The sequence below is a fragment of the Fukomys damarensis genome, unplaced genomic scaffold, assembly GCF_012274545.1.
Source record: "Fukomys damarensis isolate Sample0158 unplaced genomic scaffold, DMR_v1.0_HiC HiC_scaffold_31, whole genome shotgun sequence".
NCBI lineage: Eukaryota > Metazoa > Chordata > Mammalia > Rodentia > Bathyergidae > Fukomys > Fukomys damarensis.
Window position 1 is genome coordinate 23,726,975 of NW_022900943.1, and position 23,424 is coordinate 23,750,398.

Consider the following 23,424-nt stretch of genomic DNA (forward strand, 5'->3'; position numbering starts at 1 on the left):
TTTCATTTTGTTTTAGTTTGGGTGGATTGGTTTTTGTCTTTTATTTTTTGTCTTACATATATTTCTAAATAGCCCTGTTTCTTTCAATGAACTCTGCTCTGTGAAGAAATAAGATTTATTTTACCAATCAAAATGTCCTTGGCTTTAAAAAGCTGAACAGTTCTTTGTCTCCCAGCTGCTGAGTTGTCAGCAGTGGATATTGTTTCTAGAGACCTTTCCCCTTATCCTGGAAGCCCCCTTTGTACCCTACACAGAATAGAAAGCCATCAGATACATATAGGGCTACAAGAGAACAGTATTCTTTTCTCAGGAGGGAGGAAGGTCACAAAAGATGGGGAGAGTGACAGTATAGGGCTTTGGTCAGTTGGGCATTCGGGCTATGCTGGGAAGATATCGCAGATAAATGGAAGTTCCTCATTTTGAGGTTGTTTTACTTTGTCTCTTCATGTTGCCATACATACAGATACCCTATTTCGATACATAGGTTCAAATCTTGGAGTTTTCCTCTTGTCTCCACTATGTTCTAATTCAATGATACAGAGAGTGTTACTTAATGTTCCTCAGGTTCCTGATCTGTGAAGATCTATGTATAACACCTGCCTTGCTTCTATGGCTCTAAATTAACTAATAGTCAAATTCTCACATACTATTATCTTTGTCTTTCCTTTTTATGTTGCAAGAAGCCTCCAGCATTTATTCATTGTACGAACTAGTAAGTACACTATTAAGTAATTTACTAGTAAGAACACTTACTAGAAAATAGGGAAGAAATTTGTATTAAAATTCCAAATAAAGTCTAGCGTCATTGGCTAAAAATAATCACACCATGTTAAAGAAAGAAGTTTAATTCCATCATGCTCTAAAGTTCTCAAAACCTAGCTAGGGTTGGGGATGACTTACTTGGTAATCTAGCATAAAATGGACTTTTCTGACCCCCTAAGCCCTCCCCACCCACACAAAGTATCTTTAGTTTCTTTTTATCCATTAACGATGCTTATGGGGCAATATGAATTGGTTTTTGTTACTCATACACAAGAAAAATCACATGAATATTTAGACACATAATGAAGAAGACTGTTTTGTGTTTGAATTGAATGGATCCTGCATGGATTTGACAATATATTTCACCGTAAATTTATTAACTTTTAACTTGGCACTCAATTAAATAGAAGAGAATTTTTTTTTTCTGTACAAAGCCATCTTTAAATAACCATTGCAATCACAGTGTTTTACCAAGTTAGAAATGTCATTGTTTCCTGCACTTCAGGAAAATGTGTCTCAATATTTTCTCTTTATAAATTCTCTGTCTTTCCCCCTTTCACCTTGCACCCCACATTAAGGTCTAATTCTTAAATTACTCTGTATTTTGGAGAACTGTCCAGATAGTTTTTTAACCGCCTATGTTTTGGTTTCTGGGTATTGCACACTAAAGAAGAACCCTGTGCATCTTTAGTAAATCAATCTGTGTCTCACTCTATCTCCATAGATTTTTGGAAAGTGTCTTTCTGGCATTTTCAGCCCACATATGTAGCCTGCCTTTGTGAGACTTTAATCATCAACTGCATACATGGGTATTAAACTTGGATCGGCTTGAGGATAGGTGCTGGCAGCCTCCGTGCATTCTGAGCCTTATGGAAGGGCTGGTCATTGTGCCGTCCTCCTCAGTCCCTGTGTTAGTCAGCTACCACTGCTTTAGTATGCTCAGGCCTCCTAGGTGCTCAAGCAACAGAGACTTATTTCTTCACAAGTCTAGAGACCGGAAGTCCAAAATTAAGGTACGAGAAGAGAAGAGCCAAATCCTAGTGAGATTTTGTCCTTGGCTTACAGAAAGACACCTTTTCACTGTGTCCTCACATGGCCTTTCTTCTATATCAAACACACACACCACACACACACACACACACACACACACACACTTTTCAAAACCTAAGACCATACTTCATTGTTTTGTATATTGCATTTGTAATTACATCATGAGCATAAAAGTACTTTCAGAATGTTTTCTTAAATGCTTTTTAAAGTCAAATTACTATTTAAAGATCTTTTAAATAGAAATAAAATCTTGGAATTTTAAAAATAGGGCCCACAGTCATCATTTCACATAGATAAATAAATGCAATTGGCCCCCATGTGCTTTTTCATTGCTTTGAGATTCTTAATCGATCATCTCTGTTATGCCGGTCTTCAAGCCAGGTGAGTTTTTGCATCATTTCACGTATTCTGTTGACCTGTCCAGATAAGACAAAGTGATGACCATGTTACGCAGCCCCTCGGTGCGTGATAAAGAGAATGTGTTGATGATGACTTGGAACATTTTTCTGTTCTCTGGCCCTGTCCTTCTGTGTCTGAGATCTGGATGGGAATCAGCCTCCACTGTTTCTCATTCTGATCGCCCACAGCAAGGTGAGATATAATTCCTGCTAGAGATGAGCGAAGCCCTGACTGACGCTCTTAGTATGAGGGTGCGCTGACTTTCGCAAACTTATCTGCAGCTCTTGAATATTGTGAAGGGAAACAGGCCCAGCGCTCTCACAATAATAGGAACTGAAAGTTCATTCTCCCTCACTTTTCATGAGTTTTTACCATTGCTGTGTGCTCAAATTGCATTTTTTTGAAGTTGAAGGACAAAAAGAAGTCTGTACTCACTTTAGTGAAATCATGTCATAAATACTCCGTTCCTTGAGGATTCAAGATCAAGGAGAGTTCATTATGGATACCCCAGGTTCTTTATTATCTCTTTTTCCAAAAGTTCCAACACAGTGTCTCAAACACTTTCCCCTCCACCTGTGACCAGAAAATTGGGGCCTTGAAGGAAGAAAGCTGATCAGACATCACCAGCTATGTAACTGTGCTTCTCACATCCTAAACAGAAAATGACAGATTTGGCCTAGAGCTCCTCCAATAGGTCTTCTAATTTTAAAATGATTTTTTAAAAAATTCTTGGGAATTTAGCTATACCTATCCCCCCACCCCAATCCCTTTATTCTGGCTTCTCTGCTGTCTTCTGAAAACATCATCTTAGAAAACCAAAGAGTTCCTTTACTGTATACATCTGTATTTTATTTTGCTTGTATTCCTTAAGACCTTAAGAAGTAGACTTTTAATTATTCTATTTTGAACTACCAAACTTTAGTTTTGAGAATGTGACTACATCTCCTGACCGTGCAGGGAAAAGTGAATGAATCTCATTGAAGAAGTTACCTGTGGTCAAATGTGAGGAAATCGTGTTAGACTGCATCCCACTGTTAGAATTTTACACTGAACATTCACTTACAAAAGATTCTTATACATTTTGAAATAAAGAAGCTTAGTGACTTTGGTTTAACCCAGGGAAGGCCACACATCTGTCATCTTGACATCTTCTCATTTATGGTAGCTTCAGTACTCAGGGTCCCTACCAGGCAGAAGACAAAGCTCTAGAAGGAATGGTATAGTTGGAACTGAATATTCTGCTCACTGACAATCTATTCAGCATAGATCCATAAGCTCACTATTCTTTGTGCTCCTCAGATATAAAATGAGGGGAAATCAGAGCTCCCATTTCACTGTAAATATGAAGATTTAAAACAGTAATATATGATTGCATTGGATTCAATCAAGAAGTTCTGCTCTCTGGATTCAAAGTTGACCCTGTCATCTACTGCTATCTGACCTTAGGAGCATTGCTTAACTTCTGTGCTTCAGTTTCTCATTTGTACGCTGGGAACAAACATTGAACTCCCAGGGTTATTGAAAGAATTCAATCCAATTTGTGTATTTAGAATTGCACTTGGTCCATAAATATTAACCATTATTATGGTACTTTTTTCTTATTTATTATTATGGCACCATTATTCTTGGTACTTTATGACAACTTTATTTTTATTAAAGCAATTTTTCTTATCCCTGTCAAGAGCAGCCTAAATCCAGAATATTTATTGCTAAAATAATATCCTGCAAAATATTTGATTTTGCTTTTTTGCTTCTGGTCTCCCCTTGATCTAGATCCTGTGGTTCTTGTCTCTTCCCACCATCATTTAGCTCTCTGTGTTTGTGAACAGGGACGGAGAGGCCTCGGCTCTGTGTTTGTCTGGGCGTCTGGCAATGGCGGAAGGAGCAAAGACCACTGCTCCTGTGATGGTTACACAAATAGCATCTACACCATCTCTATCAGCAGCACAGCAGAAAGCGGAAAGAAACCTTGGTACCTCGAAGAGTGTTCGTCTACACTGGCCACCACCTACAGCAGTGGAGAGTCGTATGATAAGAAAATAGTACGTGACGTTTGCATATCTAACAATCAGTTTATGTAATATTCACTCTGAAATACTAAGTGAGAACATCAGATACATAATGTGTTAAGTAATATATGAAAAAAAGGTCAGATTAGCTGATGATGTTCAGCACAGGTCTCTGTATGTTGCTATTTTTTACTAATTCATTGAAATTGCTTGTTTGCATCATTATTTTCCAGCCTTTCATATAACCATAAACACAACTAAGCTTTGGTATTATTTAGGACAAATGATTGACCCACATTTACATTGAGAGTAAGTGGCTGAGATAAGATTTGAAGAAACTTATAACTCTTAGCCCAGTCCCCCCAACACTAACTTTTAGGCTTAGCTTTGGTGCTTCATTTTCGAAGTACAGTTAATTCAGTGTGTTTGTTTGTTTTGGTACTGGGTATTGAACTCAGGACCTTGCTCTTGTGAGGCAGGAGGTAGAATCGCTGAGCTAAATCCCTGGCCCCTAGTTAGTTTAGTGTGAAGAACAAAAATGTGTAAAGAAACTCAGAATGTTCTCGGGTTAACCATAGATTGAAAATATTCAGAAAAAGACTTTATTCTTTGTCACTATTTTCTAAATAGTACAGCATTTTAGCTAGGCACATAGCATCTGTAAGGTTTTATGTATTATAAGCAATCTAGATATGGCTTAGATTATAAAGGAGGATGTTCATAGGTTATATAAAAATACTGTGCTATTTTATTTTCTGTAAGGGATTTGGACATCCTCAGATTTTAAGATCCATAAAAGATTTCTGAAACCAATCCTTTGCAAAAGCCGAGAGACCACTGTACTTGCTTCATTCAAACTGAAACTTAACAAGAGTACAGCACAGTGTGCTGGATCGAGAGTTACAGAAGTGTTCCAGGTCCCCCTGCTCTGCACTCCAGGCAAACAGCCAAAGATTTAAGAGTTTGGGTTTCAGGCCTAGTCTACCCAAGTTTCTTTCACTCTATAGCTATTTACTAACTAGGTAAATCTGGAAAAATACTTAACTTGTCTGTCTCAAAATCCTTGAGTATAAGATGGGTATTTAACCTAACCAGTGTATGTTGTTAAGATACTGAAGAAGTCAACAAAAAGTGCATAGCCCAGAGCCTAACCTGCCGATGTTTGGGGAAGCTCTGACTTTTGGAGTGCTCAGTACAGTGCTACTGATTCCAAATTTTCGACATCTCTGCACTGTACTCCTTTCACGATCAGGATTTTGTCAACTGCCTCAGGACTTACCTTTCTAACATGGAGCTGAGATGCCAGAACCACACTTAGCATTTCACCAAGTCCCACTTTTAGGTCTTACAGAGCCGCATGGGTGCAGGTCTCTGCGGGTGGGCATCACCCTTCACAGGTGTGGGTCACTCCTGGTGGGCATCTTGCGTTTCCATGGTGGAAGACAGGACACTGCGGGTAGAAAATGCTAATCTCCAAGTCCGAAATGCTCCAAAATCCAAAACTCTTTGAGTACTGACATGACCGCACACGTGGAAAATTCACACCGCATGGCTGGATTACTTATATAAAATTCTTAAAAAAATTGTCTAAAATCATCTTTATCTGTGTAAAGTATAAATGAACCATAAATTAGTTCCTGTTTCCAAGATATCTTATTATGTATGTGCTCATATTCTGAAATCTGTAAAATCTGGTCCCAAGTGATTCAGATAAGGGATACCCAATCCTGTACCTACTCTGCTGCTCTTGCTTTGTACCATTCAGTTTCTCTTTGACTACTAGTGATTTTGTACTTTTTATATTTGATTTCTCGGCTATTTTTACTGCCTTTTAGAGTTACGCTTTGTACGTTGACTCAGTACATTTGCCTTGTTTATATACATGTCCTTGTCTTTCCCTAGCTCCTCCACAAGGACTACATTTAAAAATGCATGGGAAGGGGCTGGGGATTTAGCTCAGTGGTTCTGGCACCTGCCTCGCAAACATAAGGACCTGAGTTTGATCCCTGGTGGTCCCAAAAAAAAAAAAAAATGCATGTGGGTCCATCATTTGGCACCTCCAACGTTCCTCAATAAGCACAAATCCAAACACCAAGGAAACAGAACAGGACAAACGCAGAAATGATGAGGAAGCTTGGAAGCTCTCTTAACTGGAAAGTAATATCCCCATGAAAATTTGCCGTCATTATAAAAACTTTTAATCCAGAAAAATCCCTTTGGCTTTTAAATAGAAAGACCTTGTGTGCTGTAATTTCTAGTCAGTGTCCACCTCGGTGAGTGATACCCATTAGGTCTTCATCTGAGGGGAAAATATCCAACTGTATTCTCTCATTGAGGACCAGGGCCACACTTCTTTGATATCGTTTCCCGTTAGACTATAAACTTCTATTAAAGAAAGCATTTATGGAACCCAGCTACCCTCTCCACGGTGACCACACCACAGGGAATAACAGGACTCACCAGCTGACCATAACGAGCTTTCGAGATGCCTTCACCCTTCTCATTAGGAATTTCATGAAGAGGAGCTGTGATTTACCCGCAAGACTTCACTTTCCTGGGCCCTTTGTCACACCTTTCTATGATTTGTAATTTGCTGTTTCCCTCATAACAGGGTTGTCATTAAGGAATCTCTCCCATGGACAGACAAATGAATCATCCTGGAGAATACTTATCCCCGAGTTTTCATGAAGAATTTCATGATGCAGACCTGATGAGTGTCATACAGTACAAGGAACATTGGCCATGAGTTAGGGAATGTGGGTTCTTCCCATTTAAAAGCAAATACGATGATTCTGGATTATAATATTTCTATCATGGAGGCAAAATTTCATGCAGACATCATTCTGTAATTAATTAAGAAAGCAAGAATCTTCCAAACTTGTTCATTTCCACATTTCCCCTTTTCCTCTAATTTTTTTTTTTTTTCTGAGACACGGTCTTCCTATGTAGTTGAGATTGACCTAGAGCTCACTATGGAGCCAAGGCGATCCTCCTGCCTCAGCCTCCCGAGTGCTGCGATTACAGGCGTGCACCACCACGCCCAGCTATTCCTCTAATTCTTAAATGCCCTTATTTTATCTGAATCCCCGATTTGGAAGCTGTTTGCAACTAGGCTCCATCTTCAAGGCTAAGTGACACTCAGAGTGTAGATTTCCTGTGAAATGGAGGGGATGACGGGGAAGACCTCAGGTCTCCATGAAGACATAAGACACTGAGGGTAGTGGTGTGCTGGGGGTGTGCATGCCTGAACCACAGGCACTGCTCCATGAGTGGCTGCAGCATTCATAATTAAAGCAGTGGCCGTCTGCATCCTAGGAGGGGCCGCTGGTCATTTTTGCAGCTGTTGTTAGCAGAGGTGCTTGTTGCACTTCTGTCCTTCCGCCCTATAAAATACTTGGGTCTGTTCCACCCGCCCTGTAAAGAAGGCCCCTTTGATTGTGAGCATGTTCACAGTTGGAACATGAGTGGAGCTGGAGCAGCATCAGCCTTTTATGGTCTGGCTGACCCCTTTTCCTTCTCCATATCAGGATGATAAATAATCCCGTGTCACACCTGGGACCTCACCTCCTCCAGGCTTTGAACTTAGACGCCTGTGGTCCCCTGGTGATGCCCGCTTCCTGTTAATGGCATCTGTGCTTGAGTGCTGCACGAAAGGCAGTGTCTTCCTTTGTACCTGGCCGCCTTCCCTGAGCCATTCATTTCCTTCTGTTATTTGTGGCCTCTCCGGAAGAGCGTGGTTATCATTCTTCATTCCTAGAGCACCTTTGTGATTTGAACCGAGACAGACACTGAGGACCTGAGGAGAGGGGAAAGAACTCCTCTCTGCTTCTGGCAAAGCACTTTTGTTAAATATATTTTATTTGTCTTGGGCAAAATGCCTTTTTATAGTTTACAAGTAGGAAAACCTGGTCCTGGGTTTCAAAAGGTAGCAAGGTCTCTGTCCCTAGGTTTCCTGCCATTATTGCCAGCACTGCTGTAGACGGTGGTGTTGCGTTCATGTTTTCATATATTCACACTGGCTAGGTAACCTCGTGGCTTCTTCCAGCAAATGAAGAGTCCTAAATATTAAGAACAGAATGATGAGAAACTCCTTTAAGCTTAGCTCTTTAAGCTAAGTAGAAATCATCCAGAAGGACTAGTTACGTTAATGCCACAACATGCAGTGTTTTATTAACATAATTGTATGCACCTCATTCCATATCTTACATGTAATACATTTAGATTCTATTAACATGTCAGAAATACCAGTTTTCCTTCTTTTTTTTTTAATTTTATTGAGTTTATTGGTACATTTTAGGGATACAGTACAGTTACATTCATTGTTCGGATCATGTACCTCTACATGGCAAGTCTTGATTCTCATTTTTTCCCCTTACCTCTGCCCTCCCTTCACCCCCTCCTCCCCTCCCCATCTACAAACACTTTATTTTCATCTTTTCTTTCTCTCACATTTTTTTCTAGAAATACCAGTTTTCCTTCTAATATGAGCCTGGCACATCAAATGCATCTCACACACACACACACACACACACACACACACACACACACACACACTCACGCAGAGCCAGTTGATGGTACAGCCTGGATTCCAATCAGTCAGGATGGAACCCACACCCATCTTATAATCATTGTGCCGTCATGTCTCTGATGCTCTTCTGGGACATCCAGTATAGGTGTATATGAAATGAGCACAGTTTTCTTCCTGTTTTGTAGCCTCTTAAGTGGTTTAAAAAAACAGATATCTAGGTGTTCACTGCTTTTGATGCCTTCATCCTCTTTTTTTTGGACATTGTGCCTTTATAATCAGACTCCCTAAGACAATCACAACTCTTGTAAAAATCTAAAGCACGATGTGAGGACCAAACTCCCAAGCTTACACCTTTGTACTATGTGAAAAACCAGAGCTGCCATGTGCAGAGTCCCCTCTCTTAGGAACACTCTTCCACCGGGTAATGCTTTATTTATGTCTCTTCTCAGATTTCACCTGGGAGAGGATTTTCCTCATCACCCTCCCTAAAGCAGAGGCACTCTCCTCCATCGGCCGCTGCTCTCTTCACTCAGCTGCGTAACACCATCCTGTACATTTTCTTATTCACTGTCTGATTTTCCTGCTACAGTGGAAAATACTTGAGGGTGAAGGCTTTTTGCTCCTTTCCAGAGCCTGAGCTCAGTAAATATTACCTGCACTGATGGTGGTCAGACACTTGAAAAAATGGAAGCTTTACAGGTTGTTTATGTAGCCACAGGAAGAACGGGAGGTGGTCTGTTTCTTTCAGAGAAACAGCTTTCTTTGGTAGGTTGCAGGAAGATAGATGATATTTCAGAGTATGTTTAGCCCAGAAATTTAATGAAAATCCTATTTCATCATGTAGCTGTATGTGGCCTTAGTGCATAAAAGCATTAAAGATGTTTTCTACAATCCCTCAATACCTCTCCAAATTTCTCCCAAGTTCTGTTTCATAGTCATAGCCCTCTTCCTTCTTCGGTCAGTCCCATCATTAAATTATCTCTTTCTTGCGGGACTTGTTCGGTCTTTGACTTTCTTCCACAAGTGATGTGTTTTAGTGAGTACATGTGGAGTCTATCATATTCCTCCTGGGAGGGATTCTGCAAACTAAGGTTTGGAGAATATATGCTCTGCTTACCCCTTTCCTCAGTCATTTTATTTATTTGTGTCCAAAACAAACCTGCTTCGTGGTGTATCTCAGTGTTGATATGATAGACCGATTCCACATAGAGGAAATTCTTGCTGCTTTAGTGCTTCTAAGCAGCAACATACTTCGCTTGGCAGAGACGTTCTGCCTTCTACCCTCCCCTCCACCAAATTTCTTTTTCAAATGCAGTCATTGCAGTGAATGATTCTCCTTCATTTCTGTTTCTCCTTTTGATTTAGAAAATGTCATGTTTTCATGAGTAAAAGACTAGTGAGTCCAGATGTGTTGGGAAGTACGATTCACATTCTCTCGAAAGTTCTGAAAAGTAAAAGGGAAAGTTTCAGGGCTTCCTGAAGAATTCTGATTTTAACTGTGGCATAAAGGAGAATTGCTATTCCTGGCTGGTTCTGCCACTACTGCTTTCGATTGATTGTTGTTGTTGTTGATTGTTGCTGTTGTTGATTGTGGTTGATGTACTCGCTCCCTTGCCTATGTCCTTAGGAATGACTACACTTAGTTTTTTGTTTTGTGAGTATTTCAGGGTTTAATGCCTTCTACCCTGTGACAGCTGTGTGTTCTCTGGCAAGTTACTTAGCTTGTCTATTTCTTTAGCTGATAGAACTGTAATTTCTTTCTTGCAAAGTTTGTCCGTAACTTTAAACAAACACACATAATTCTTGCATCAATTGCTTATGGGGCTTGCTTTAAGGGAAGCAGTGAGATAGCAATAGTAATTGTGAGACTAATCACTGTACTTTAACCCCTGGACTGTGGATGTACATGTAGACGTATGATTTGGTATGTTGAATATAAGCCTCTGAGTTTTGTTTGAAGACTCAAAAAAGAAATGACCTCAGAGTGTTTTTTCAAATAAGGGACATGTAAAGCATAGGACAAAGTGAGTCTAAAGCAGCTTGATTTCAGGGATTCAACTTGACAAGGAAATACTCTGCGGCTGTTGATGCATGGTCCTGCGCTGAATCTTATGGAGATTTAAAAATGATATAAGGTTGGATCTTTTTTAAGTGATAGCAACCTCACATTTGTAAGCAAAGCCTTTCTTTTACACTTTACATTGCAGATTCTCTTAGCAACACAGAAGTGGGACTTCGTACTGTCTTGTCACTTGTGATTGAATTTTACACCAGTCTTAGTGTCTTCTATGGACATGAAGAGCATTCATCAGTCCTTGTTCCTTTTTATGTTACTGTGCTTAATAAATCAGCTCCTCCTATTTTATTCATTGACATATGTAAGATTTAGTTTCAGCCCTTCTCGCCCATAGCTGTGTCTGAAACAGCTTTCTTGGCACATTTCTAATCCAAATCAAAATCAACACCAGCAACAAATTCAACCTAACAGACAGCAGAATTGTTTCATGTTTTAAAAATATCTGTTCAGTTGCTCTCTTAACAGATATGAGACAATATGGCACCTTCAAAATAAAACAGATCACAGGATATCAGGGAGAGAGAAACTCTTACCTGTAGAATTACTGTAAAGACTTACCATGCAGGGCCAAAAATACAGTCTGAAATGCGAATCCCTGGACAATTGCATCAACAGGCTAAAACACAATTGCAGACCCAATCTACTCAAGTAATGAAATGGGAATTGTTAAAAAGTATTCCTAGGAAATAGCTTGGGATGAGAAAAGGCCATAGTTGTTTTCAAAGTAAATCTCTAGACTAGTCCAGTGCAGTTCACACTCTTCCCACTGAGTTCAGGATGATATCTTGAAACTGGTGGCATCTGCTACTGATCCTGAGAGAGAGGCTGAAAATCTAATTTGCCCATCAGGACAGCTTTGATCTAGCCCAGGGCCTGGTGTCTTTTCCAGTTTATTTCCTTTTTATGGACACAAATAATATTTTCTTGAGCGATCTGAGAAGTTCTTTGGAAAACAGTTCTGTTTCTGATTTGGATAGTGAATTGAGACCAATTCTTTAAAATTCCTAAAGCTAAAGTGCTTTATTGTTCTGCGTATAGACTCTCTAGACTCCCACCATGCCCCACACTGAATACAGCTCTCCTTTAAATTACCCTGTCAGATCCTATATGCATGTGTTGTGATTAATAGTGTTACCCCATGTGGTTCCAGTTTTCAGAGCCTCATTTTTCTTCAAGACTGCATGCTCCTTGGTGGTCTTTGCCTTTTCTTTCTAAAAACTGAAATAAAAATTATCTGATACTCAGATGCCTTCTCTTAATTATTAAAATGTTGCCTTAGATCTTTCTGGTAATTTACACCTAAATATCTCCACCACTGATAGTAACCTCCTTTTGAAATGACCCAGCTGGAATTTTCACTTATAAGCAGATGAGAAGGGAGTGAGGATGTTTTTCTTGTTTTTTGTTTGTTTGTTTTCCTTCCCATTCCATCTAACCCTTTTGTCAGCCCCCTGCTCCACCTCTTTCCCATTCCAACTCCCTCGTCTCAAGTTTAATTTAGTTAAAATGCTTAAAAAATTACAACCCAGTAGTTACTTGGAATTCCACGGGCCTGGCTATGTTAATAACACTTAACACTTTGATGCTCATGTATTAAGATATCAAGAAAGTTTTTGTTTACATCTGTGTTATATATGTATGTACCTACTGTCTGCACATGGATGAGCCATATTCTTGTTGCAGACCCTACATCAGAAAATTTTGTTTGTGTTTGGCTGGAGGTGACTATTCATTATATTCAAAAATGCTACCCACGCTTGTAGTGTTTATTCTGGATTTGTTTCTGTGAATTGCAAGGATCTAGTGCAGCTGAAGAATAACCAAGGAGAGCCAAGTGGGGAAACGTCATGAAAACTCGTGAATCCAGGCACAAGTTGTTGAAAAAAAAATAAAAAACTTGGACAAAGGGATGTGCCCATGGGGGAGGTAAAATGAGAGGAATACAGGCAAGGCCATCTCTTAAGCACTGGAGTCTTGAAAACAAGCTGCTTCTGGAGTATACATACATTGACTTAGAGAATATTAGGCTGCAAATAGACCCACCACTCTCTGTGAGATGGAAATACCATTTTAGTGATCCAGCAGTTTCACTGCTGGCTGTATATTCCAAAGAATTGAAAATAGGATCTCAAAAAGATTTTTGTACACCCGTGCGCACTTGCAGCACTACCCACAGCAGCCAAAGTGTGAGGGAAACTCAAGGACCCACTGGCCAATGAATGCGTGCCAAACATGTGGCACAATTTGCTCAGCTTCAAAAGGGTAGGAAATCTTGGCAGGTGCTGCAGTGGGGATGAACCTCAAGGATAGTGTGCTAAGTGAAATGCTTCCAGCATAAAAGACAAATGCCATACAGTTCCACTTAGATGAAGTACCTAGATTAATCAGACTCATGGAAATGGATCGGGTGGTTGCTAGGAGGTGAGGAGAAGAGCAGTGAGGATTCGTTTGACCATAACAGTGCTCTGCAGATAACGGTGTGGTGATTTGTATCCTTAATACTACAAACTGTGCACCTAAGACTGCTAAGAGGGTCAAATTATGTGCTTTTCTACACAATTAAAAGTATATTTTTAGAGTCAAACATGGAAAGTCCACCAAGATTCTTAATATATTCTGTCTGTGCTCTGTCGATATGCATGCTGTATCTGTGTGATTCTACACATTTTTGTTCATTCTGCAACTTCTTTTGTGTGAGTATTCATATACAGAAAAGAATGTAAACGGCTGTTGTAACGTGAAACTAAATGAGTCAAGACGCGGGTCTAGATCCTTAACAGGTGATACGAGAGCCCCCTTGCACACCCTGCTGTGACATAGGAGAGACTCCTGAGGCAAGATCCATCTCTGGGAGGCCTGACAGCTCTCTTCCCTCCCCAAAGTGGGCTCATCTTCACCGTCTCTTCAGGGAAACGCCTTTCAACAACAGAGCTTTATTTTCTACCACCTCTATCTATCCCTCTTTATCTTTCTGCTGTCGGTTCTCTTGTTTGTAATATGTGGCAATATACTTTACTTATATTTTTTTCTTTATGACAAAGAAAGATTGATTTAATGTCTTCTAATAACTACAACGAGTCTAATAACTCATCTTCTAAGGCATGTGCACTCGCTACAAACATGGTATTCGTCCCAAGGGATCAAAGATGGATTCCTGCTCAGGAGACAGGGTTTTAAAAAAATATTAGAGATATTACATTTGTTTCCAGAGTACCTTATTCCATAATATTTAATTTATCTTATTAAAGAGAGTTTAAACTTAATTTCTTTCTTAGTGATACAATAATAAAACAAAGGTTTAGAACCCTGGCTGTTGCAGGATGGTAATATTATTCATTTGCAGCTGAAGTGAACTGAATTCAAGCCAAGAAAATAAAAGTAATCGAGTACTCCCATTTTGATTAGGAAATAAAAATGGAGAAATAGCTCTTCTCTTTCTGCAGTGTACAAGCAGATGCTTCATGCTGCTGCTGTTTATGAAGCACACTGGACTCAGCCTTGTGTTCCGTATCCACGTGAAATCTTTGAGGAGGTCTCCATTCATCCAGGCGGCATTTCTGTGAAGTCAAGAAAAGTCCACTGTTGCCCAGCTTATTTTTGGCTTGAAACCACAGCTCTCCCAAGATTAATGGGTTGTGGGGTATAAGTAGGGACTACATGCTTTTTTTGGCAGGGGGCAGTGGGATATTGGAGATTGAATTCAGAGCTTTCATACTGAGCTATATCCTCAATCTTTTTCATTTTTATTTAGCATCAGGGTCTTGCTAAGTCACTAAGTTGCCTAGATTGAGCTTCAAACTGATCTTTCTGCCTCAGCCTGCCAGGGTGCTGGGAGTGCAGGCATATGCCATCATACTCACTTGGGGCTTAGTCCTTTATTCCTTATGCTGCCCATGCCAAGATTTGATTCTGGCTGCTGATTCAAAACATTCAGTTGTTTAATCACATTGGGGTAATGAAAGAACTTTACCTTTAACTGATCCTGGCAGTACTGTGAAGTGAGGAGGTTTCTGGAGTGCCAAATTTAAGGAGATGCTTACACCACCTTTACCTTTCTGGCTGGAGGTACACCACAGTCCTGCTTCTGGTTTTCACAGAAATGGAGTACAGTTCTCAGAGCTTTCACTTACTGAAGAGCTTTCACTTACATGGGCCCTTGTCTGTTAGTGGTATAGTCCCAGGAATAAGGAACAAAGAACTTGAAATATTTCAATGCCCCTGCAGTGCACTTTTGTAAGTGTTTATGTGCATATGACTCATACCAATCACAGAGGTTAAGTTTCTTACTTCTCTTTTTCAGATCACCACAGATCTAAGGCAGCGATGCACGGACAACCACACGGGGACATCCGCCTCAGCCCCCATGGCTGCGGGCATCATTGCACTGGCCCTGGAAGCCAAGTAAGCCTTCATCTCTATGTCTTCACTGGTGACAACCCCAGCCTCCAGGAAATCACCTCTTCCCATGTACAGAGTCCCTAGCATAACAGCCCTGAAAGTCTTCTCTGACCCATTTTTAAAAGAGCGATGATGTAAACTTTTTAAAAAAAGTCCTCAAGTTAGGAAGTTTTTTGGTGTTTTGATGCTTAAAATAATCCAACTGTGTAATGACTTTATGATCGAGTCATAATCCGAGCATGCCAGTTGGCCCCCAAAGCCATGTCTTGGTGAGGTTTTTAGTCTAGTCTGGGAATGTTCCTGTGAGTCCCAGAAGTGAGATCAGCCCACTCTGATCCCTTTGTCTGTAGTGGAGAGGCAGCCTAGATCTCACAATAGCACTGTCACAGCCTGACTCTGAAGAACTGAGTGTGTTAAGGTCTCATGACAGGAGCCCAGGAACAGGGTCAATCCACTTAGCTCAAATGCTATAAATTATCCTCAAATTCTGTGTCCAAAGATCACTTTGGAAGGTGCTTTAAGCTATTTGCCATATAGGCTCATCTTCCTCTCTAAATACAAATAAGTTAATTTGTTATAATGTGTTAAAAACCTAATACAGACCTAAAAATCTCCTTTCCTCAATTTCAAATCTCAAAATGCCTAGGAAACTGAAAGCTCTTTAGCAAATTTAACACCAGATTCATTTGATGGCAGAACTCACCCTGAACTGATTTGACACTATTTCTGGTCTTACTCCATTTATTGTGAAAATTTCTATATTGACTACAGGAATATTTATGTATTTGATTATGAGCTGCTGGCTTAGACTCCACTGAAGGTTTGGTGTAATACATGTTGTGAATGCCATCTCTGAAAAACTTTTGAGTTCCAAACACATCTGGTCCAAGGATTTTTTTTTTTTAAAGCAATCAAGTGTCAGCTGTCTGAGGATTCCCCCGCAGGAGGATCCTAAAGGGGACAGAGGGCTGGAGTAATAACATCACCATATTTCAGAAATAGCTTTGCCTGCCTCCTCTTGGGAGTAGAAACTAGTTCATGCAGTCATACTCTGATGTAGAGCAAGAGCAGGTTACAAGAGCGGGACACAGGATGAAGAGGGAGGCTCGGGCCTTGCACTAATGGTGCTAGTTCATTCCTGCTTCACAAATGGCTGCCTAACATCCATTGGCTCCCCGGCTGAAAGATAAGGATCCTATGTTAAAATAGCCAGGCCTTTCACATACTGCGGATGCAGTAAATTGCAAAGTCACTTAAGCCACGGACTGAAGCAGGGAGCAGAACACAGCCTCTGAATGTGGTGCCGTGTTTGTGGGTGGCCTCTTGCCTAATCCTCATCAGTGGGAGGCAGGCAGACCCCCAGGAATTCCTTTCTTTTTGACAAGGTTCAATATGAAGTCATTGTAAATGTATTATTTCTTTTAAGGTGTTAAAAGTTTGGGTATGGCAAGGAACTGGCACTTACCCATGAAATTCTCACTCGACAGTTTTTTGCTACAGTGTTCTGGCAGCAGAGGTCTCAGTTCAGTTGTCTGTGTTTTTAATCTGGTGCATTCTAAATAGGATTTTTAAAGAATGTATTGTTTTCCTTCTGATCTTCTAGGTTGTTTAGCTAGACTACTTCCCTATACCCTCCCCTCCAAAAATCAGAAATTTTCCATGGAAAAAAATCAGGAATTCTTCCAACACTGAAGCCTCTATAAAAAAATATGATCTCAAACTCAGACTTGGCATCCCATCAGTATGCTTCCACTGAACACACTTATATGATCTCTGCTTCTTTCTGATATTACTGTGATACCTTTATTTTCAACAATCCTTCTTTTAAGCAGTACTTAAGCTGAAATGTAAATCCATACTTTAACTCTCCAACAGCCCATTCAGTGAGCGAAGGTCACTTTGTTCTGGGTAACATACTGAAAGTCTGCAACTGTTTTTTCTTCTTCTTCTCCTCCCCCTCCTCTTCCTCCCCCTCCTCCTCCTCCTCCCTTCTTCCTCCTCCTCCTCCTCCTTCTTCTTCTTCTTCTTCTTCTCCTCCTCCTTCTCCTCCTTCTCCTCCTTCTTCTTCCTTCTTCTCCTCCTCCTCCTCCTCCTTCTCTTCTTTCTCCTTCTTCCTCCTCCTCCTCCTCCTTCTTCTTCTTCTTCTTCTTCTCCTCCTCCTTCTCCTCCTTCTCCTCCTTCTTCTTCCTTCTTCTCCTCCTCCTCCTCCTCCTTCTCTTCTTTCTCCTTCTTCCTCCTCCTCCTCCTCCTTCTTCTTCTTCTTCTTCTTCTCCTCCTCCTTCTCCTCCTTCTCCTCCTTCTTCTTCCTTCTTCTCCTCCTCCTCCTCCTCCTTCTCTTCTTTCTCCTTCTTCCTCCTCCTCCTCCTCCTCCTTCTTTCTTCTTCTTCCTCTTCTTCTTCTTCTTCTTTTGCACGTGGAGCTCTTTTGAAGATTTCTTTCTGCCAGAACTCTCCTGAGTGGAAGGAAGCTCCCCAAAGTCCGATTACCTGGAAAACACACTGTATTTCAAAAGTATAGCAATCCGGTTCAGTGAGCAATCTGTCAAAATGAGAAAGAATAAACGTTTTCCTTGTAACTTCATTGGCTTGACCTAGAGGCCAATCTTTGTCTGTAAGCAAAGCTGAAAATTACAGGAAAGAGGCCTGAGTATTATAAGGGATGGGGGGGCAGGCATTATTGTTTATCCAGCAGAAAAATAAGCCATCAGGGTAGGCAGGGCTACAGCTTGTATAGAATTTGCCTAAAAGTAAGAAATTGTAGGAAGAGCTCATTTAACAGTGCATCAAGGCTGCGGTTGTTCTAGAGCTAAGCGTAACCTTGCCTGTGTCCATCACCCATTTACCCAGCCCCAAGCTTTGCAAGGTCCTCCTACACAATTGCTTCTCAATAACACTGGGGCTTTGAGATTCAGCATTTACCCTCTCAAGCTGAAGAGCCAGATTTCCAAAATTCTCCCTTGTAAAAGGAGAGAAGAGAAACCCACAGCAAGCAGAAGTAAGGCTTGGTTCACTGAATTCCCTCCTGATATGTGTGGCCTGCCTTCATCAGGAGCAGGTGAATAACTGGAGAGCCTGGGTCTTCACATTACAAAGCTCAAGCAGATCTTGCCTGTTGATTTCATTGCATGCCCCAGTTATCCCTACACAACAGGATAAAATTTTTGTTTTTCTGCTTGTCACTAGATTGGAGTATCTACTCAGCACAGGAACATCAGGGGAAAAGTCCACTTCCTAACCTTCCCTGCAGCCTGATTCCCTTATGTCGGGAAGACTTGCCTGTAGAACTAGGAGTCCTATTATGGATGCCACTTCTGCCCATAGCCTCTTGGCAAAGAAAACAAATGCAAAACATAGAATCAGGCAAATTTAAAGTGTCCATTGTCTCTTTATCCAAACTTAATTAACTCTATAGCCCTGAAACAACTTTGCTGTGGCAGCTCACAGTACTCCCAAGACATCCTTTTCCTAAAGGGAAATCTATTGCAATACACATCGCAGCAAACTCTCCTGTAACTGCCCCCCACCCCAGATTCTTGTATGAAAGCACAGGGGCCCTCCACGCCCACAGGATCAGCATGCATGAATTCAGCCAACCATGGGTCAAAATATTCGACCAAAAATTTACATCTCCACTGAGCAGATACAGACTTTCTCTTGTCACGAGTCGTTAGACAATAAATGTTAACAACTAGTAAGAAAACATTACATTGAGCTATGTATTTTAAGTAATCTAGAGATTGTGCAAAGTATACAAGGTGATGTATGTAGGTTATATACAAATGCTGTGCCGTTTTAGACAGTGAGTTGAACACCAAGTTTGCTGATGGGTGTGAGGGGCCTGGAACCAAACACCTGCAGATGCCTGGGGATGACTCTTCTCTTCCCAAGCAAGGAGTGCATCTCAATTTCTCTGCCACTTCATTTCCTCCTCATCCTTTCTGGCTGGGTTTGAGCCTCTTTGATTTGCGTACATGAAATTGAATAGCCCCCTCTACGAGTCTCACTGTGAATCTGGCCTCTGCGGTAAGTTACGCAGTTTCCTCCACATTCCCTTGTGCTTCTAAAAATCATAAACAATTTCAGAACAGATGAAAATGCGGACATCTTTTTAAAATTAATTTTATTGGTACATTTTAGGTATACAATATAATGATATTCATCATTGTAGATTTACACCTTTATATAATCTATCTTGGCTCTTATTTTTTCCCCATTCCCCTGAAAGTACTGAAATCTTAAAGGGGAACAATACTATTTTCATGCTGTATACTCTCAACATATTTATTGTTTCAGAAAAATTTATAACATTTCAATTTTTTTCTGTTTTTGGTTTCTTAGTAATTTTCTATTGCCTCAGCCAAATGAATGAGGAATGTGTAATCAATAATCACAAGGAAACTAATTACCATCTGGTTCACTGCCACTTAAAATGATGTCCTTTTATACAGTGGGACTCAGAAAGCTTAAATAAAATGAGTGTACTAGGAAGCAGATTTCTTACAGAGGAAAGTATTGAAAGATGATTATACTAATTTTAGGTTTGTACCCAGGAGTATGCCAAGTCACATTTGTAAGGTGCTTTGTACCTAGATACTAGTATACATCACTGGTGCTCTAGACCTATAGGTAAACAGGGGAAAAAAGAAAATGCTTCCTAGCAAATGATGGTTTTGCATAAAATGGTATATAAAATAGAAATAATAGGCACTCATAAAAGTAGAAGGCACAGAACAATAAACTGTGTTTTGCTAAAAGTCTTCCTGACCAGAGTATGCAATCATTACAAAAGAGAGACTGTTTGAGTGGAGTGTCTTATTCATTAAAATGTCAGCATTAACTCAGTAAAGTCAAAATTTAAGTTCACCAAAGAAACTCTTTCACCTTGAATTTCAAGGTAATAACCATTATTGCGCCCCCCCATTGGAAAACTCAAGAGTATATATTCAGCAACGGAGAAATGTTTTTCTGCGTAGTAAAGGATAGATGAAAGGCACTAAATCAGATAGAAGCTGAAATTATTTAGGATATAGAAGTGGATTGGTAGAAAACCTCTTCTACAAATCCTCAAGTAATCTCAATATCTTATCCTTAAGGATAAGCTGATTTACACCGACCAATCATATCTAAGGGGCCACAGGAGTAACTTACTTTGAGAAAGTTCAATTTATCTACAACTAAATTTCGACAGTACACAAATTGAGTAGCAGCTTTTACTATTTACTAGAAATATATCTGGCCCATATTAAATATTGCTGCCGGTGTACACCATATAAACACTGAGATGCATTTACACTTTTCTGGGCAGACTTAACCACTTTATTACTTCTGTTCCTGCCGAATACAGTTCTCATATTGCCACTGTTTTGTGGAGTATATCATAGATAGACATGAAACAAACTTTGAATATTCATAATGTAGAATAAAAACAATTTCTTTTACACTGGATATTTTTATATATAATACCTTCCTTCCAGTGAGGCTTAAACTCTTGAGTTGATGATTGTATCTAAAATCTTTTATGTATATATAACATATATTGAACACTAGGAAAAAGTAAGGCATTGTGGTATAAACTAAGTGAATTAGGCATGCTGTAATTCATATGTTTGTTTAAAAAAATAAGTCACTTGGTATAGAAGGATCTAATAAGGGAAACAAATGTTCATGAGCAGATATACACAAATTATTTTAAGAAGCCAACCAGGTAGTCTGAGGGAGGGTGTGGAACTTAATTGAAAATAGAAATGGTGATTCAAATTGGATTACAGTTTTTGTATCCTCTCTTGACGGGTTTTTGCAGCCTCTGTGTCACCTAAGCAAGATGTTTGTAACAGGGCCAATGCTGAGCAAATATCAGATTAATTCTTCTACTCAAACTTTGTTTTTTCTACAAGGGAACCGAATCCTGAAGAAGTTAACAAAAATTTTCAATGTCCCCAATCCTTTAGTTGACACTTGCTTGTACCTTCTCCCTACACTGCTTTGCTTCACCTCTCCCTCCTCTCTCTCTCTCTCTCTCTCTCTCTCTCTCTCTCTCTCTTCCTCCCCCCCCTCTCTCTCTCTCTCTCTCTCTCTCTCTCTCTCTCTCTCTCTCTCTCTCTCTCGAACAGGCTTCACCTGGGTAACCATTATTCCCTCTCTCAGCTTCTTAAAGAACTCTCTCCACCTTTTGTCCTTAGTGGAAAAGATCATGTCAGACATGGAAAGGTCAAAGTGTGAAAAGTGAGTGTTTAGCCAAAAATGATTCATACCATATGCTGTTAATTTAAAAAAAAAAGTGCTCAAGAAATGGAACTAACAATCTGCATTTCTTTAAACCCAAGAAATTCATGTTTATAAATTTTGCATAATTCTGATTGATTAGCCACATGTGTCTTTGCTTCACCTTTCATTATAATCTGTCTCACTGGTGTGTATTTCCAAGGCAGGAAAAGTGTAAGGAAATGCCCAAAATATTTGTGATACAGTGATTGTGAAAAGTTAGTACCTGGGACATTTGAGAGGACAGAACATCTGGAGTTTTTAACAACTTAGCTCTGAGCTTACTACCTCACTGGGGGAGGGAGGACTTCAGTTTTCTAGATCTGAGTGTGAACAAGAGTCACTCAAGAAGGATTTGTTAGTCACAAACATTTCTAAGTATTGAGGTTAGTTAGCGTCGGAGTACTCATGTCCTATAAGCCAATCTTATCTTTTTTATTTTTTTAATTAAAAACACATTTTAGTATAAAACATTCCATTAAGAATTTTCCCAGGGGCCACATTGAGATGTATGAAATGTTGGCAAGGATAGGGAACATCAGTGTGTTTGGTTATGGAGGTAAAATTGCAAAGGGCGTGCCAACCATTTCCTTTTAGGAAGTTTTGTTTCTTTCGATTCAAACTTAGAAAGTTCATCACAGTGAGAAATACAGGCGCATAGGCCCAGATCCTTGCAGTTACCAGGGCAAAGAGAAAGGTCTCACTCCCACCCTTCCTTTCACAAGCCCTCCTTTTTGAGCTTAGGATTTAGCTCAAATTTCTGGCCTGAAAGGTGGGGATATACAGCATGAGTAGAGTGAGCACAATTAAAAGGTAATGGAGGAGAGCTGAAAAGCTATGTGAGGTAAAAACAGCGCGCATTTCAACTTGAGGTTGAACGGGCAGAGAAGGGATGTACTGTCCTGGATTATTCCCTATAGTGAAATAATTGTAACCAGACCCAGAGAGCAGTTAGCATGGGCCTTCTGCCAGGACTGTGCATGAAAATAGCTTTGTTATGTCTACATACACACAGACAATACACTCTGTCCTCTAGCACTTTTCAAGTTCAAATTATGTAGAAGCCAAGTTTCCCTGGGCTCAATTTTGTACCTTAAGTAATGCTTTCAAACAGGACAGCTTCCAAAGGTATCCATTATGACCGAAACAGCCCTGGTCAATAGGCTTATTCACCTAGAATTATCTTGAGATTTTTCCAGAGTTCTCCATCTCCTTCCCAAGAGGAAGAAACTGAGAAATGTGTTGGAGAACTGAGGTGCTCAGAAGCGGAACTGAGGACAGAAAACTTCTTAACGGGTCATTTGCTGCCTCTTTTTGCTTAGATGTGTTTTAGAAAAATGTATGATTCACTGAAAACATGTCGTTCTCATGACAGTGATAATAATAATTTTAAAAGAATAGTTCTTAGTCGTGTTCCAATCACTAAGCCTTTTCCTTGCCTCGCTGGTCAAATACCATTTTCAAGTGTCAAATGAAAGAAGTGCCTCATGTTGCAAATATTCCTTTGGTGTGGGAAGAAGCAGATAAACTGGTGGCGTTGTTCAGGGATAGATCGGGGTGGGCTGTGAAGATGACTGCCATCAGTCTAGAGGAGTGGGTGCAGTTGATATACACCAGCAGATACAGCCAGCAGGGAACGGATTCGATACGTCCCCTGGGGAAAAGGAAAAAAACATGGCCAAAGCTTCTTTGCAGAGCGTGGGTAGATTGTAGTCACACGTGGAACTGGCTCCCCCTTTCTTCTTTCCCATGGGAACTGGAATTCGAAGAAGAGTAAAACCTGAGGGGTCAGAAAGATCCTGGGCCTGCCGGCCTTGCAGAAAGAAAGGTAGCAGATGGCTCCCAAGTCACTGTGCTTTGGCTCAGCAGCGCCCCCAACAGTTAGTGAGTCCTCAGAAAATGCTCATTTTTAAGAGCAGGCCGGCTGTAAAGCTGCGACGG

At 40.3% G+C, this 23,424-nt stretch overlaps 1 protein-coding gene across 2 annotated transcripts in view; it reads left to right on the forward strand.

Annotated features, from left to right (window-relative positions):
- The window catches only part of Pcsk5 (proprotein convertase subtilisin/kexin type 5), a 410,777-nt gene that overhangs the window by 179,569 nt on the left and 207,784 nt on the right, over positions 1-23,424 (forward strand). For both annotated transcript variants that reach the window (XM_033757658.1, XM_019207714.1), the window contains exons 8-9: positions 4,041-4,253; positions 15,126-15,226. In XM_033757658.1, the coding sequence (XP_033613549.1) occupies positions 4,041-4,253; positions 15,126-15,226 (314 nt within the window). The remainder of the gene's footprint in view (positions 1-4,040; positions 4,254-15,125; positions 15,227-23,424) is intronic.